The sequence below is a fragment of the Tympanuchus pallidicinctus genome, unplaced genomic scaffold (assembly GCF_026119805.1).
Source record: "Tympanuchus pallidicinctus isolate F22 unplaced genomic scaffold, pur_lepc_1.0 scaffold2, whole genome shotgun sequence".
NCBI lineage: Eukaryota > Metazoa > Chordata > Aves > Galliformes > Phasianidae > Tympanuchus > Tympanuchus pallidicinctus.
In genome coordinates, this window is record NW_026294721.1 from 3370124 (window position 1) to 3386284 (window position 16161).

General features: G+C 35.2%; 1 protein-coding gene across 6 annotated transcripts in view; it reads left to right on the forward strand.

The window, feature by feature from the left end:
- The window catches only part of CTNNA2 (catenin alpha 2), a 453719-nt gene extending 438367 nt beyond the window's left edge, over positions 1-15352 (forward strand). For 5 of the 6 annotated variants that reach the window (XM_052682450.1, XM_052682451.1, XM_052682454.1 and 2 more), the window contains one exon: positions 14697-15352. In XM_052682450.1, the coding sequence (XP_052538410.1) occupies positions 14697-14984 (288 nt within the window). In that variant the 3' untranslated portion in view covers positions 14985-15352. Of the gene's footprint in view, positions 1-3618; positions 3763-14696 lie in introns of all 6 variants that reach the window. The other variant, XM_052682457.1, reaches the window with a different exon arrangement.
- The last annotated feature ends 809 nt before the right edge of the window (positions 15353-16161 follow it).

Consider the following 16161-nt stretch of genomic DNA (forward strand, 5'->3'; position numbering starts at 1 on the left):
GATATTCTCAAGTTATTTTTCTCATTCTGACTTCTTTGTCAAAATAGTGTATAAACTATGCTGCTAGATAACTAAATGCATCATCAGAAAATGAAGCAAAGTATACAAGTAGCTTGTCCAAAATGTCATCAAAGACCGATTAGAATTCTATAGAGTTAAAATAGTAATTTCTAATCCAAAATTATACAGAAATATTTTCATAATTTCTCATACTTGCACTCTCGGTGTCAAAAAATTAGAAAAGTTAAACATCTACTTGAAGGTCCCTGTTCAAAAAAAACTGTTCAAAGCCAGGCTGGATAGGGTCCTGGGCAGCCTGGTCAAGTATTAAATGTGGAGGTTGGTGGCCTTGCCTGTGGCCTTGGGGTCCCTGCCACCCCCTTGCTGTCCCTTTCAATCCAGGCCTTTCTATGATTCTATGACTGGAGTCAGATGTCATGTTAGATTAGATTGGATTTAAGGAAGATTTTTTTTTACAGTAAGGGTGGTGAGGCACTGACACAGGTTGCCCAGGGAGATGGTGGATGCCTCATCCCTGGAGACACCCGAGAGTGGGCTTAATGGGACTCTGAGCAGGCTGATGAATCGCAAGTATTTCTGTTCATTGCAGGGGAGTTAGACTAGATGACCTGTCCCTTCCTTCCAATTCAAAAGATTCTAGGATTCTACATAACGTGTTTTGTTATTCTTTGACTGTGGTGGTTACTGAGCAAAAAAGATTTTGCAATCTATCCATCAAGTTGATCTGCTCCAACAACAAGACATCTTTGGGTCTGGTGTGTGTCTCTGTTAGGTTCTCAATCTTTTATGGTGTGTGTCAGGTTGGTATTTTGAAATGCTCTTTTCAAGTTGTTTCGATTTCTCAAGATACATCCATTTTTACCTTCTGTAGGTATACCAATAAAACATAGAAAGTTTCAATACAGTGGGTACTCCTCCCTGTCTTTAATTACCTTACTGTTTTCAAATTTCATAGATGGTACCTTAATAGTTTCTGCTTATTCCTAACGATCTGTTCATCTTCTTGAGCAAGAAAGAAAAAATATTTTGGTGATTTTTCCAACAGATCTTTTATGTCAGAATTAATATGGAACCATTTTTTCCCTGTTTGCTAGTGCCTGGTTGCAAGTTATCAAACCAATCACCTTGTGTGAGTTTACATAGCTTTCTTATGCAGCTGAGCTTCACTTAAGAAAGATTTTAAAGTCTTCATTTGCTCTCTCTTTGCTCTTACACGTAGTCATTTAATTAATCTTAGTGGTATTCCTTTGAACACTTGGAAGATTTCCCTCATTTTATGTACATTTTAAAAATATTTTCATTTAAGTATATCAATACTCTGCTTTTGTTCACTGTATAGGCAAGTTATCTATTCTAATGTCTGCTCACAAGTCAGTCTTTTTTCCTCTTTAATTATCATCTTGTCAACTATAGATATCATACTAAACAAATCAAAACAAGGTTTCAGATTGGAGCAGTGCTAGGCCAAAATACCATCTGGGTATGATCTGCTACCTAATCTATCAAACTGTTTATACCACATTATCGTGATCAAATTGACCACATTTCTTGTTTTATTCCTCGAGAATATCCTTGGCCAACCTCAGTTTCCCAGAAGCTAATTGTGCTACATTCATATGTTTCTATTCCAATTTAAAATACATATATATTTCTTTTTAGGAGCTCTTAGAACTGCTGCTATAAATGTAATTTTTAAAAATATAGTCTCTGAACATCCTTCTTTTAATCAGAATTACCACACTTGATTAGAGGCTTCTGAAGGTCCGCTGGTCACAAGAGTTCCAAATTTATTCCTACTTTATTTGGCAAAAACAACTGTGGTGCAATGATCAGGTCATAGGATACCTAACTTGTGAATCAACATGGCGTATTTTACCATAAAAGCCTTTAGAAGTTCAAAATTTCTTTTCTTTTTCGTGGACTAATAGAATTACATACTAGAAATTGGAAATCAGGCCCTATAGTGAAAAGCCTTTTGACAATAGGTCATAAAAGGATGTGTTTTTCATCTCCCCTATCTTCATATATGCAAATGGCTTGAAATTAAGATTATGTAACAAGAAATTGGTTAGACATATGTTTAACTCAATTCTGAACTGAAATTCACAGCACTATCATCACTTTGCATTAATCAGCTGCAGCCTAGCTTTGCATTGTGTTCCTGAGGTTATATATCATCTCTAACAATCACAATAAATCTTCATTTAGTTGGCTGGACTAGCTAATGTGTTGAGTTTTAAAATCCACTGCTTTAAACTAGCAGCTGTAGGTACTACAGGTCTAGGCTGTGATAAAAGCTTTAAAGATAGAGAAGAAAAGTACCTGACCTCTGTTGTTGGGTGAAGTGACCAGTATGAGACAGTAGTCAGGCACTTGGGTTTTTTTTAGCAGAAAAATAGGGAAAAACAGAGAGCACAGAAACAGAGCAAAGTGTACACATTAATCATGACTAAGACTAAGACGATAATCATGATTAGGTTACAGTTTACATGATCCTTGTAACAACAAAATACCTAGGGGAAAATGTCAGTGTTAACTGTGGGCTTTTAATACACATTCTTAAGATAGATTTAAAAAGCATTCATTTTTTCATCTTCCAATAAGCAGGTTCTTATGCTAGTACTCTTTACTGATACTGAATAGTCACCCATACACAGAGCAGGTTTATTTAATGGAGTTATTTTAATAGTATATACTACTTTTTTTCTTCCATTTCAGTACACAGCTGGGTTATATACAAGCAATTATGTTTACTCTCAAACTTGCTTTTCTAGAATTTGAATGATAAAAATTCCACTTGCAATAAATTAGAATGAATATATCCCCTTTTAAGCCCTTCAGTTTTAGTTCTGAGGTTGTTGTTTGAAAAAATGTAATGGTTTCATTGTCCAAAAATGTTCAGTCTTTAAAAGCATCACCTGCTTGCAATTTTGTTGATTTTCTGGAACTTAAAGTGTGCTCTGTAAATAAATATATGCCCAGACTTTTTATACTTCCCTCACTTGTTCTCTCAGCACAGTTTGTCCATTCTTAATTTCAGTGTGAGAAAATAATTCTTCGCCATCTTCCTTTAAATACTGCTGAAGGTAGCATCCCCTCTGGCTGACTCTGTTCAATGATGATTCCAGAGAGCTGCACTGTTGAAGTCTATTGATCAAATTAAGCAGTGGTGGACATGAGCGTAATTGCAGTTGGTGTCACTACCTCAGTGTTCCTGTTTTGCCATGCTTTTCCAAACCATTCCTAAAATAACGTGATAAAGAAGGTCAATAAAAATCATGCCCAATCTGATGTTATTCAGCCTTTAATGGGGATAGAACTTTCTATCCTTTCTGATTTTTATCCAAAGGTGACAAAATGTTTCTTCTTTCCCAATCAGCAATCCCACTTGGGATTGTATGCCTAACCTGTGCTATGGGAGCAAGTGAGAGGAACCACCAGACAGCGGGGTTACTCAGCGTGGAAGAGTCCCTGTTTCCTTGACCAAGCATAGCTCCTTCAGCACACGTTTTCCTCTCTCCTCACCTCTACGCTACGGCGCAGTATTTCTCTTGCTCTCTCTCTCACTCTCTCTTTTCTGTATCTCTCGGAAATCAGACTGGAGTTCAGAGCACTTTCACTACCTTTTATGAGGTAGAGTGCGATGGCATAGATGGGAGTAGGGCTAGTCAACTTTCTACCCACCCACCTACCTGTGCTGAGGGAGCTACGCTTGAGGCCGGAAGCGGTGACTCCTCAACGGTGAGTAACCTCCTCTCTCATCTCTGTCTTTAACTCTCTCTATAGGACTGCGGGTGGAGGGAAAAGAAAATGTGTTCTAGTGTTTTTGTTTTTCCCCAATTGTTTTTTATCTTTTTATTAGCCACTGGGACACAGAATGAACTGCATGCATTGTTTTAGTCACCAGTGAAAAATCATTTCCTGCCCATTCTGAATTCCTAATGTCATGTATAAAACAAGGATGATGTTTGTTTGCAGAGGTGATCAATTTACAGGTGGTTAATCCTTCTGACTTATTTATTTTACATTGTAAAAAGGTATTCTCTTATCACCTTAAACTCAGTTGCAAATTTTCCATTAATTTAATTGCAGTAGTGTTGAGCAATCACTTTGTGATTAAAGATAGATGGTGGTGTTTATATGTTTATCATCACTTACTATGGATAATGATAATTTCTACAGGACAGGATTTTTATTTTCCGTATTTTCTATTACTGATTTTAATCCAGAATATTTATGAAGCTATCTATTGACAATAGATAAATTACAAGGCCAATTACAAGACCAATCACAAGAGCTGTCTTATAGATAAAATTCGTAAGTAAACTGCAAGCAGAAAATCAAACCCAGGAGATCAGTTCTTAATGTTTGAAATTATAAGTCCAAGCTTTTGATTTTTTCATGTGATGTGAACTTGAGATTGATAGGGTTGTTGCTCTCTGGATTTCTTGGTGTTTTTCTTGTGTCACTGCCTATACATTACTATTTTTATTTTAAAGTCTTGTCTTTTTACCTGTTTTTCTTTGCCCCAAGTATTACTGTTTCACTGTTTTAATATCCCTCAGCATTTTAAAAAAGACGTGATGGACTATGAAGATCTTCCTTTCTTGTTCTGCCTCTTGGGTATCTACTCAAGCTGTCAAGATGTCAGACCGCTCATACTAAAGGGCAGAAGAAGAGTTGTATGAAGATTTTGGCCCCTGGGGATACACAAATCTTACTGTTAATGTTCATTTAATGCTCTTTATCAGCTCCGTGTGGGGCCATGTCATATCACAGTGAAAGGCACTAAAAGGCAGTAATGCATAGTCTATAAATCAGAGAGTGCAATCACAGCCTTTTGCAGCAGAGGTGGTCTTTAGTCTGATTGATGAAATACTTCTATTTTCAGGTGACTAGGTGACTTTGAGGAATTGGGAATAGGATGCAGAGCCTTCCATCTTCTGGTCACTGACATACATTGGGAATTGTTCACTAGTGATGGATAGGTATTCACTCTGATGACTCACTGATGCTTTTTGCATGAATGCGCAGGAGATCCTAGTGAAATTCTAGAAGGGTGAATATCTTGTTAAGCAAGCTGCCGGAATTTCACTAATAACTGTTTCTGCTAGAGAGGAAAAATAAGAGCCACCAATAAATAATTAGCTCTTCTAGCTTTGAATAACATTTGCAAAGAGTTTTATTATTACTGCTTATTCCTTTTAGTAAAAGCAATGAAGTCTCTAAATCTTCCTATGCAAAGCCAAAATCATGTCTAGAAAATTTAGCTTCCCTGGCAAACTTTGATCTTTTGAGTAGAAAAGAAAAAGCAGGTTAGTCAATTTGTAATGTTTCATTGGGAAATCTTTGTAGGAATTTCAACTGTTAAAAGAGGGTTTGAGGTTTGCACTACTGAGAGGCAAATGCTTTGAGGGAAAATTTAATCAATATCCAAAGCACGTCTTCTGCTGATGAGTTTACAAAATTGGTTTTTTTCTTCATATAATTATTCTTGTTTAATGTAGGAGACTTTGAGTTTTGCGCAGAATTGGCAAAGCATGAAGACTAACTGAACAGTGCCCCTAATCTCACTGCAATTATATGAAAGCATATTGGTAGCATAGAGAAATTCTTTTTAAAAGTGGTATAAGGATTGGGAATGGGAGATCAGAATTGGTATCATTCAGTAATTAAGGTGAATTAGAGATACTGTGGGGGATATTATGAAACAGAGATGTCAGTGGATTACTTTAAATCCAAAGAAAATTGTTCTCGGCATTTGTCTTGTAAGATGAGAAAATCAGAAGTTGGCATATTTATCTATAAAGGGGTGTTTGCATAGGCAGTGATATGCAAAATACCGTAAACTATTTTGATAATTAATCTGGAATCTTCCTATACCAAATCTAATACTAAATTTTAGTCATGCAACCCCAGGCTGTGGATTTGCCTGAGTAACCTCACTAGGAGAATAAATAGCTTAATTTTACATTTATTGTGCTAATTGTCCTCTGAAATTATTTGTTTTAAGTATAAAAATTAAAACATCTAAAGTGCATAGCTTCTTGTATTTTACAACATTGGCTTAAATGTATATTCTGACACTTACAATGTTTCTTTTAGTCTTATATTATTTACATATACATAAATTAAAATGAATTATAATAAGACAGTTTTCAGATAATTTTGCTTATTGAAAACTTTTGAAAGCAAATATCTGAGCAACTTATTTCAATATATGCCATTCTAAATTTGTTAAATCTTATACGTTCTGAAAACCTCAATATACTTCACATTATTTGCTTATAAAGCATTCTTTAAAATTGTGTTGGTTTAGATTGCCATCCACAAGCTGTGTTAGTGACTCCAAACCAAACCAGAAATTAGGAAATTTATACCTATGTATTAAGCAGGTCAGCATTGAAATTACAGCCTTGTTTCTCAGTCATACTGGTAGAGATGTGAATAATACTTTAACAACGTAGATCATATATGGGGATCAAACATTTTCTCAGTATGATTAAGATGGTTAATTATAATTCCCAAATTTTCTGTATTTTCCAGGCTGATTTCTCTCACAAGCTGAATTAAACCTTTGTGGGTTGGTTCTTACCTTCTTCTTTTTCTGTATAAGAAATGAGGGAGAGCTGTGAAATGCACCATCTGTTTGCAAACGGTGTCAGCTGGCATATAGATGCTCATCACCCTGCCCTCTCTTATTTCACTTTTAGGCAGGTGTAATACCATTGACTCAACAGGAATTTTGATTTAATCTTGTTTAAGCAAAAGAGGTGAAGATGATAGTGCACAAGCATTGTAGGGGACTCTTTGTGTCGATTTCAATTGCAGTGACCTTAGCATGTCTGAATTGTCAACAAAGCATTTGAACCGAGTATACAGATTCAGAAGAGAGCAGAGCTACCCTAACTCCTCAGACATTTATTCCTGGGACAGTTCAAACTCAATGTCATTAAACATGATTCTATTTGATCAAAATCCTTTGAATTTTTATCCATCCCATCTGAGCATATACAACCAAGCACACTAATGTACCCTTGATCTGTACAATCATGATGAGTTTCAAACACCATATGCTTCTCCAAGACTCGGGACATTTTCAAGATGAGGAGAAAGAGATCACTGTAAACAAGCACATTTTGCAAATGATAAAGTGGGAAAGAGATCTTACAGTAACAAACAGAGCGCTACTCAAGTTAAAAAAAAAAAAAAGTAAAAACTTAAGAATGGGTTAATAGTGTGAGGAAAATTGAGTATTTTATTATTCAGAAACATTTTACCTGAATTATGAAGAGTTTCTGACTATTATGTCCATTGTTAAGTGGAGAGAGATTAATCTATCCAAGTGTAAACATCTGTGTCTGAGTTGCTTGCTCCAGACTTCCTTTACCATTGATGGAGAACAATAGGCTTTTCTAATCAGATTAGTAACAAGGTGTAGGCAGATGAACAGAACCATGCAGAGAAATGTAGAGTCGGGATTTACTGTTGGGGTCTTTGAGGAGTGTGTATTCATAGGTAACTGATGTCAGCTTTTTATGAACATAGCTGTGGCAGAAAGGAAGCTACCTATTTTTTGCTGGATAGACTTATTTAAACTGTTTTGTGAGAATATTTACATAAATAAAATAGCTTCTGAGGAAGGTTCCAAGCTCATTAGTTTCTTAGGCTGCAGCATTATCGTTTCCAACATTTGACAATTTTGGGGATGAAAAGGAAAATAATCTCAAAGATATTAAGGAAAATAATCTCAAAACTGTTCATTATGTTTAAATTCTTGAACACTTGAGTCAGAATTCAAACACAGTTTTTCAGAAATGCTGAGCACCCAGGCGTGGGTTCACTATATTGTCTTTAGGATTCTAGTGCAATGTAATATGTTTAGGTATAATCAAAGAGGAGAGGTACTTACACAAAATGAGCTCATTAAAGATCTCAGGTATTCCCTGGCTTTTGGTCTTCTCCACCAAGTACAGATGGAAACTGAAATGCTTTGGTCCAACACATGAAGCTACATAGGATGAGCACAGGATAAGAATTCATTTATAGAAATAGACCTTGCATAGGTCTCTAAACACATTGTCTGAACTTTTTATAAGCTGACCTACTTTTCATGCCTACATTATTAGAAAAAATGATTATTTGTAGACATCTGAAAAACTGCTACTGAGTATTCTAATGCCATGAACAGTTCTTGGATCCTGATAAATATTAAAAGATTCAGTCACAGTTTTTGATATCAAGTAAGTACAGACAACTAATGAATGATAACTGTTTGGAGTATGGATCACTGAGGTTATAACTACTTCTGAATTGCTGTTCAAGCAAAATGCTGTATAAAACACTGACTCTCAAAAGAAAACATAGGCAAAGTAAATTAGAATTTCCTAAGATAACATGAATGTTTCAAGAAGAAATTGGTATTGTACTTGGTACAATAATTGGTAGAAATTGGTAGTTGTACTACAAACAACTTGAATGGCCTATTAAACGTACGTCAATAACTAATGATATTTTTTTCCTCATTTTTACAGTTAATCATTTTTTTTTTCCTTTGGATAAAAGACATCTTATAGCAGTGAAACTGATCATCATCATCTAGACTACTTTTGTATATATGTTTACATGAATACAGAGAAGACAATGGCAAGCTATTGTTGTCTAACACAGTACTGTAAGAGAAAGGTACAGAAGAGCCAGACTTCTGATGGGTGCATGGGTGACAGGACAAGAGGCAATGGAAATAAGTTTGAATGTGGGAGATTCCAGTTAGATGTAGTGAAAAAACATTTTACCATGAGGATAGTCAAATTCAAGCCAGGGGGAGGGGTGGTTGGTCTAGATTGGCTGAAGATTGTCTGTGTTTGGAGATACTAAAATGTCCAGAACAACATAATTAAATATTCATCGTGTCTAAAGGATTGTTAATCACAGTCAAAAACGAAAATGAACAGGTAGGAAAATGGGAGCATAATTTCATTTTTCTGTGTACCCACATATCCCTTTTTATCCCCACTGCAACCACTTTGTTTTCCAAATAATGACTTTTTGCTTGTTAGAGAAATTCAAATGGACTCACAATAGCTGAGCATCTAGGAAAATCCTGATGCATAGTCTCAAGCCACTGATGGAAATACAGCTTCAGGCATTGCGTAGTAATGCTGAAAAATAGCAGATGTCTCCCAACATAGGGATGAGTGCATCTGAATAGTGAATAGGCAATTCTTGCATTGGCTGTCAGTAATAATATCATGTTTATGCATGCAAAATGCTACAGAAGCATAAGACACAAGTATTATGAATATAACCTTTTTAAATATATATGTTTATCTTAAATATATAGTGCTATTTTTACTATTAGGCACAGTTGGGAGGAAAATCTTATTTTGCATAAGAGGTTAACCTGGGAAAATATTACTTCTGACTCACCCTCCCAATTCATAATTGCTTAATGTAAACTTTTTTGCAATAGAGGGAGTTAATTGATTTTTAGTTTGTAGTAACAAACATGCTTCAAAAAGGAGAAGCAGGGAATGCATCCAGAATTCAGGAGTCGGATAACTTTAATGGCTTGACAATGCATAAATTATCCACTAATGGCTTACAAATCAAGTTCTAGCCAAGAATATTCAAAGAGTCCCACGTTCTTTTCCAATATAGAATCATGGATCTAAATAAGAGAATACTGTAAAAATCACCAAGTACAACCATCATCCTGACCTACTGAGTCCCACGACTAAATCATGTCCCTCAGTGCCACATCCACACATCTTAAATATCTCAAGGGATGGGGAGCCCTAGGCAGCCCGTTCCAACACTTAATCACCCTCTTCTTGAAGAAAGTCTTCCTAATGTCCAAGATGAACTTCCTCTCATGCAACATATTAAATAGAAGTTGCTCTTTGCAATTTATACCAATTAAACAGACTAAACTTTATTCATCAATACTTATGAATACTATTTTTTGCACTCATATGTTTCAAGGTCAGTGTGGGCCATTGTTATCATTAAGCTGCCTAAGTGACAGATGGGCTCCCTGAAATCATGTAATTTAAAAATCTCCAAAAGTTATGATAAACTTAAGTAGACATATTAAGCAAAAACTTCCAATATTGATTTCACAATTTCTACAGATAGAATCATTATCCTTCATGATTTTGTGGTTAATTAGTATCACTACTAAATTTTTTCAGCTAATTAATATCTAAAATTGCATGCTTTACCATCCAGCCATTAGGTTCTGTTATGTCTTTGTCTAATCTGAAGGGAGCATATAAACAGGAGGGGGAATGGCTGTTTACAAGGGTGGATGATGACATGACAAGGGGAAATGGTTTTAAACTAAGACAGGGGAGGTTAATGTTGGATATTAGGAGGAAGTTTTTCACCCAGAGGGTGGTGAAGCACTGGAACAGGTTGCCCAAGGAGGCTGTGGATGCCCCATCCCTGGAGGCATTCAAAGCCAGGCTGGATGTGGCTCTGGGCAGCCTGGTCTGCTGGTTGGTGACCCTGCACATAGCAGGAGGTTGGAACTGGATGAGCATTGTGGTCCTTTTCAACCCAGGCCATTCTATGATTCCATGATATGATATGAATCTGTTAAACCTGAAATATTGTCACTTATTTGTTACCATCTACTTGCTGACTTGTATCAATTCATTTTCAGTCATTTTCTTATTAGTGGAATGTTCTCTCCAGTTCCTCAGTGTTCTTGCATTGAGGTATTCAGCATTTGGGGACATGTGATGATCATTGAATATGATCATTGAATATGATTATTTAATCTATTTCATCAGTTTCCTTCTTTTTATTTAATCAAGGTTCATATTAATCCTTTTCCACAGCATTGCTTGGAAAGGGCTATTTACCTAAGTATCTATAGTGATTGATGAGATGTTGGTTTGCTTCCGTCTAGAAAAGTGTTTCTTATCCTATAAGTAGGTATTACATATTAGAAAATCAGCCAATCTGAGAACTACATTTCTGGTTTTTACCAGCTTATCAGATAATTGTCCTCTTTATGACTAATCACATTTCCAGCTGTTAACTATAAGTCCTATCAAATGACTTTTTTTTTCCAGGATGTTTTTTTTCAGCTTTTTTTTTTTTTTTTCCCCCAGAAATAATGTAAAGCTGAAAACTGGTTTCTCCAAGAGCCCACTGAAAAGTCGTAGTGTAACGATGACATCACTGCCTATACATACTTCTGAAAATTTAGTTATTAGAGAATTTAAGAATCATTCTCTGTGTAATTTTGAATCAACTGTGTTTTTAATCAAACTGTCATGTTGTACCAATTGTTCTCTATTCAAAGGGCTACAGTTATACCAACAGCATTTTTTCAAGCAAACCTAAGTTTAATCACGTCAAAATATGATGTAGGTTACTTTGAAAATATTTTTATGGACAAAACCATTTGGTTATAGTTAATTGCTTTTCACTCCCCCTTTATTTATAGAATCATAGAATCACCAAGGTTGCAAAAGACCTCTAAGATCATCCAGTCCAACCATCCACCTATCACTGAATGTGTTGTAGAATTTGCATTATTTTATATGAGAATGCTCTCAGCTGAGCTGGCCTATAATTTCAGAGGTCATTTTGTTTCCCCAGATGAAATATTTCCAGACCAAAAACTATGTACAATTCTTTTCCTGCTTCCTAAAGTTCATAAAAACTACCAATAATGATCGATAACATTCTTCAATTAGCTCACTTAAAACTTTCTTACTACTATACTACTTTCTTACTCTCTGGAAGTCTCTTTTCTCTTGTTTTTTGCAGTATGTTTTCAATTCTAAATGTGAGGATAAATTTTCTCCTTCTTTTTTTTTTTTTTTTTTTTCCTAAGTGGGTTTGTAAGCAGATCTAACACTATCACTTTGTGATGCCAGTAGAGAACTAGCTTTCATTATATTCATCCCTAACCATTGCTAGGTGGTGAAGTTTGCCTTTTGTACCGTGCAGCTTATGCACAGCTTAAACTGATGTAACACAGCAGTGTATTAAGATCTGAATGTTAATTGGAGTGATGATGTTCATTCAGTTAAATTCTTCTTTACTGAGCCAGAATACAAACATGGAGCTGGAGGCAATACAAAAATCACTAGAAGTGCTTAGGCAGCTAAACTGAATATGTGGGATGGTTACCAGAAAATTCTGGAGATCAGTCATATCAGAATACACTTCTGGGATTTTTATGTCTCTTTTCTGTTTCCAAAACTTGAAAGCAATGCAATACAAATAAACATTAAGGACAAGGTATAAGTACCTGTGTGTTAAAATTAGATTAATATTGGTGAAAATAGGGTGTTCTTATGTGTTATAACAGAAGATTGGAACTAAAGGTAATTAAAACAGCATAAGAATATGTAAAAGACATCATTACAGTCCTCAACTGATCTTGCAGAATTACATATGCTCCTGCACAACCTTACAAATAAGCTCCATAAAATTATTAATGTGCTTAAAGATGTAGATTGCAATCTGTGTATGGATTTCAGCATCTTATTTATGTGCTTCCTCATTTCAGCTTGCTTTTTTCCATCGTTCTGTTCCTTAGCATATGCTAAGGAACATTTAAAACAGCTACCAGAACTTTTTTTTCCACAAAGAAATCATGGAAAATGTAAGACTATTAGAAATCTTCAACAAATGGAATTAATGGGAATGTACGTTATATACTTGATCCAGTCAGTTTACCCACACTGATTACAAAGTAAATACTACTTGGTGGCATCACTTTACATCCAGAATCAATTCACTGGTGTTTCAAAAAGAATCATTTAATAGTGAATAATGTTTAACTGTAGATCTCAGCAGTAAATTAGAATATCCTAATTTAATAGAGTATGATCTGTTATTTGGCAACAAACATAGATTGCCTTATAAATCATGCAATAGTGTGGTTATAGAATAACACTATACTGAATTGTATTTAATTACTGCCTATTGAACAGTCATGTTTCTGCCATATAATATAATTTTCCATCTTTTAACTTAGTTTCTTTTACTAACAGAAAATGCAAATTAGTTCTGAAGAAAAATACTTACTGTGGACAGGTAATTAACTATGTATTTCAGGAAATGGCACCAACTACGTGACAATCATCAAAATGCTTTTCTGTTTTGCACTTCTCTGTATACAACTGTTTATGTATTTAATGAATTATACTGAATATAGGCCACAGCTGAGGAATTCAAAATAATAGGTAAGTTCTATAGGTGAATGTGCTTTCTGGTGCAGGCTTCTTATAATGTCTATTCTTATTTCACATCAGTCAGCGATACTTTTCAGAAAGAGGGTTCTCCTGCATTTATATTCTGAACTCTCTTCTTCTGTTAATGATCCAGTTTGTTTGAGATGAATTACATTGGTGTTTTTTTGATTGCCTTATGAGTATATGTCCCAATTACCTTGTTTTAAATTCATGTTAAGTAATTGTATGGTCCCAAAAGATAGAGTGGGAAAAGTTTGGAGGGAGGACAGGCTTTTCATTCCAGTTAAAAACACCTAAGAACTTTTTGTGAGGTGGAATTAAAGAGCTAGAATAGCACAGGATCCTTAACAGTTGCTAAATACTAGGAGAAACTTATAAAACATTAAGCCAACTTCCATGACAGAAATGAAAAGCTTCATCACAAAAAGTAAATACCAATTTTTTTGCATTTTGAGGCAGAGATAATTGAACATCCTAAATAGACTTGTTTGCTGTGCTGCTTAAGTCCGTATATTTTAGCACCTAATGATTTAAGGATGCCTAGCTGGATTTGGCAAGCACCTAGTTTGTATTTTGGAACACTGAGATACTGCTTTGGAAGCCCCACTTTCCGCTTTAATTCTTTTGAAATATTTGGCCAGGGACAGGTACTTGATCTCAGTATATGGAAGTTTTTGATTCGAAAGTCCCAATGGTTTGAAGTTTAACAACTTCCTGAGGCCTCCTACATCCAGAGTATCCATACACGTGAGGCAGATTTGAGCATAAGAGGAACATGGAGGTATATGTACAAAGTTAGTTTGCTTATCACAAAGTACTACTACTTGTGAACATGAGTGGTAAATATTACAGTTATGAAACCAAAAAATATGTGGTTAAATGTTTCAAATTTTTAATTCTTTAGGAGTTTTTGCATCTTTTTTTCTCTTTTCACTTGGGATTCTCGAACAAGCTCAGCACTGGCCTCACGTTGCTCCTATAGATATCACTGTGGATGTTATCCTGAGATTCATAGGAATAATTAGGGAAAAAAAAAATCACTTGGGAAAATATCTGCTGACCTATTTTTTTGTTTCTGACAAAAATAAAATTGTAAATTTGTAAAGGCTTAAGTGTGAAGTTTTGTTTTTTGGTTGTTTTTTGTTTTTGTTTTGAGAGAGAGGGAGGAAAAAAAGGGAACTGAATCTTGACCCATATAAAAAGAATCGGGAAAATCAGCCAGCACAAGGTTTCCCTCTGAATTACTAAAAACGTTCATGTGAAGTACCACAGTCTTCCCCTAATATGGTGCGTATTGCTTCTGGTGCTTGTTACTGCAAGCCTGTTTATTAATCCTCAAAGGACTCATTATATCTTTAGTGGGATCTCAGAGCATCTAGACTTTAACAAAGGAGTGATCCTGCGATCCAGACACAGAGTAACCCTGCTGTATTTCATTTTGTTTTCTCTTCATAGCTGGACAGTGCCACTTCACTCATCCAGGCAGCTAAAAATCTGATGAACGCTGTGGTCCTTACAGTGAAGGCGTCATATGTAGCTTCTACTAAGTATCAGAAGGTCTATGGTACAGCTGCAGTGAACTCCCCAGTTGTATCTTGGAAGATGAAGGCACCTGAGAAGAAACCTCTAGTAAAGAGAGAAAAACCAGAAGAATATCAGACAAGAGTGAGAAGAGGGTCTCAGAAGAAACATATTTCCCCTGTACAGGCCTTAAGTGAATTTAAAGCTATGGATTCATTCTAAAGCACTAAGCTTTACCAGCAGGGTTTTATATTCTTTTTGTATGCATACCTGCCGACTTGTATGTGTCTGGCTTGGGGTGGGGGGGAAATAGTGTCAATTTGCATGCAACCTGAGGCTCTATTGAAGTAACTACTTTCTGCAATGCCAAAATTTAAGGGCATTCTCTTCCAATGTTCAGTGGACTTGGTCCAAGCTTACTTTTTACACTAAACTATTGCATTATTAAATTGGCCAAAGAATTTGCTTCACAGAAGTATTTGCTTGAGTTAAATAACAAATTCAAGATTGAACCCAGAAATTTTTATGCATGCAAGAAACATTAGGTTGGCAGGTATATTAAATGAAAAAAGAAAAAAAAAAAAAAAAAAGGAATTGTAATGGTAGACCATAAAGCTTGTATTGCTTCTGTTCCAGTGCAAAAATGTACTAGCCAATATGCTTAAATGTGTGGCCCAATAATTAAATGATATAACTTTTAAGTCATTTTCATTATAGTATGTGAATTTTTAAAACAGATACAAACAAATTCATCTTAAAATTGCTTCTTTTAAACAATATTTTGTTCTTTATATTCAGTAGTGTTATGATTGCTCACGTTTCAATTTTTCCCATTAATATGAACAGAGGTTTACTTTTGCCAATTGAATTCCTTATGGTGGAGTATGAAGCACAATATGGTGATTGACATTGCCTTTTATATTATGATTATTATGATGATTATTATTATTATTATATTAGTAATAGAAGACCTGATGGTGGAATGTTTAGAGACACGGAAATTGACAATGTGAGAATTTAGAGGCAAATATGTAGGTGTAGCTTGGATTACAGGTATCTGACATACCATTGTAACCACTAACTCAATAAACTCATTTAACCTTGGAATCCTCAATTTGTATGGCTTGTCTATTTTAATGCAAAGATGCACAGATGCCTTCTGCAACACAGTTGAGGTTGGCCAATTAATTTTGCCTTGTGTTTCCTTTTATTTTTCATGAAGAAAAAGCAACATTACACTTTTTTTTTTTTCTATTACCAAATATGAGCAATGGGTCAAAACCATAGTTTAAATCTTCAACAAAAACTCTTATGTCAAGTGGGTGATGAAATTTTGTTTGATTGCATCACTTCAAAAACACCATGAAGATGGTTCAATTTAATAACTCAGTAAGCTTGA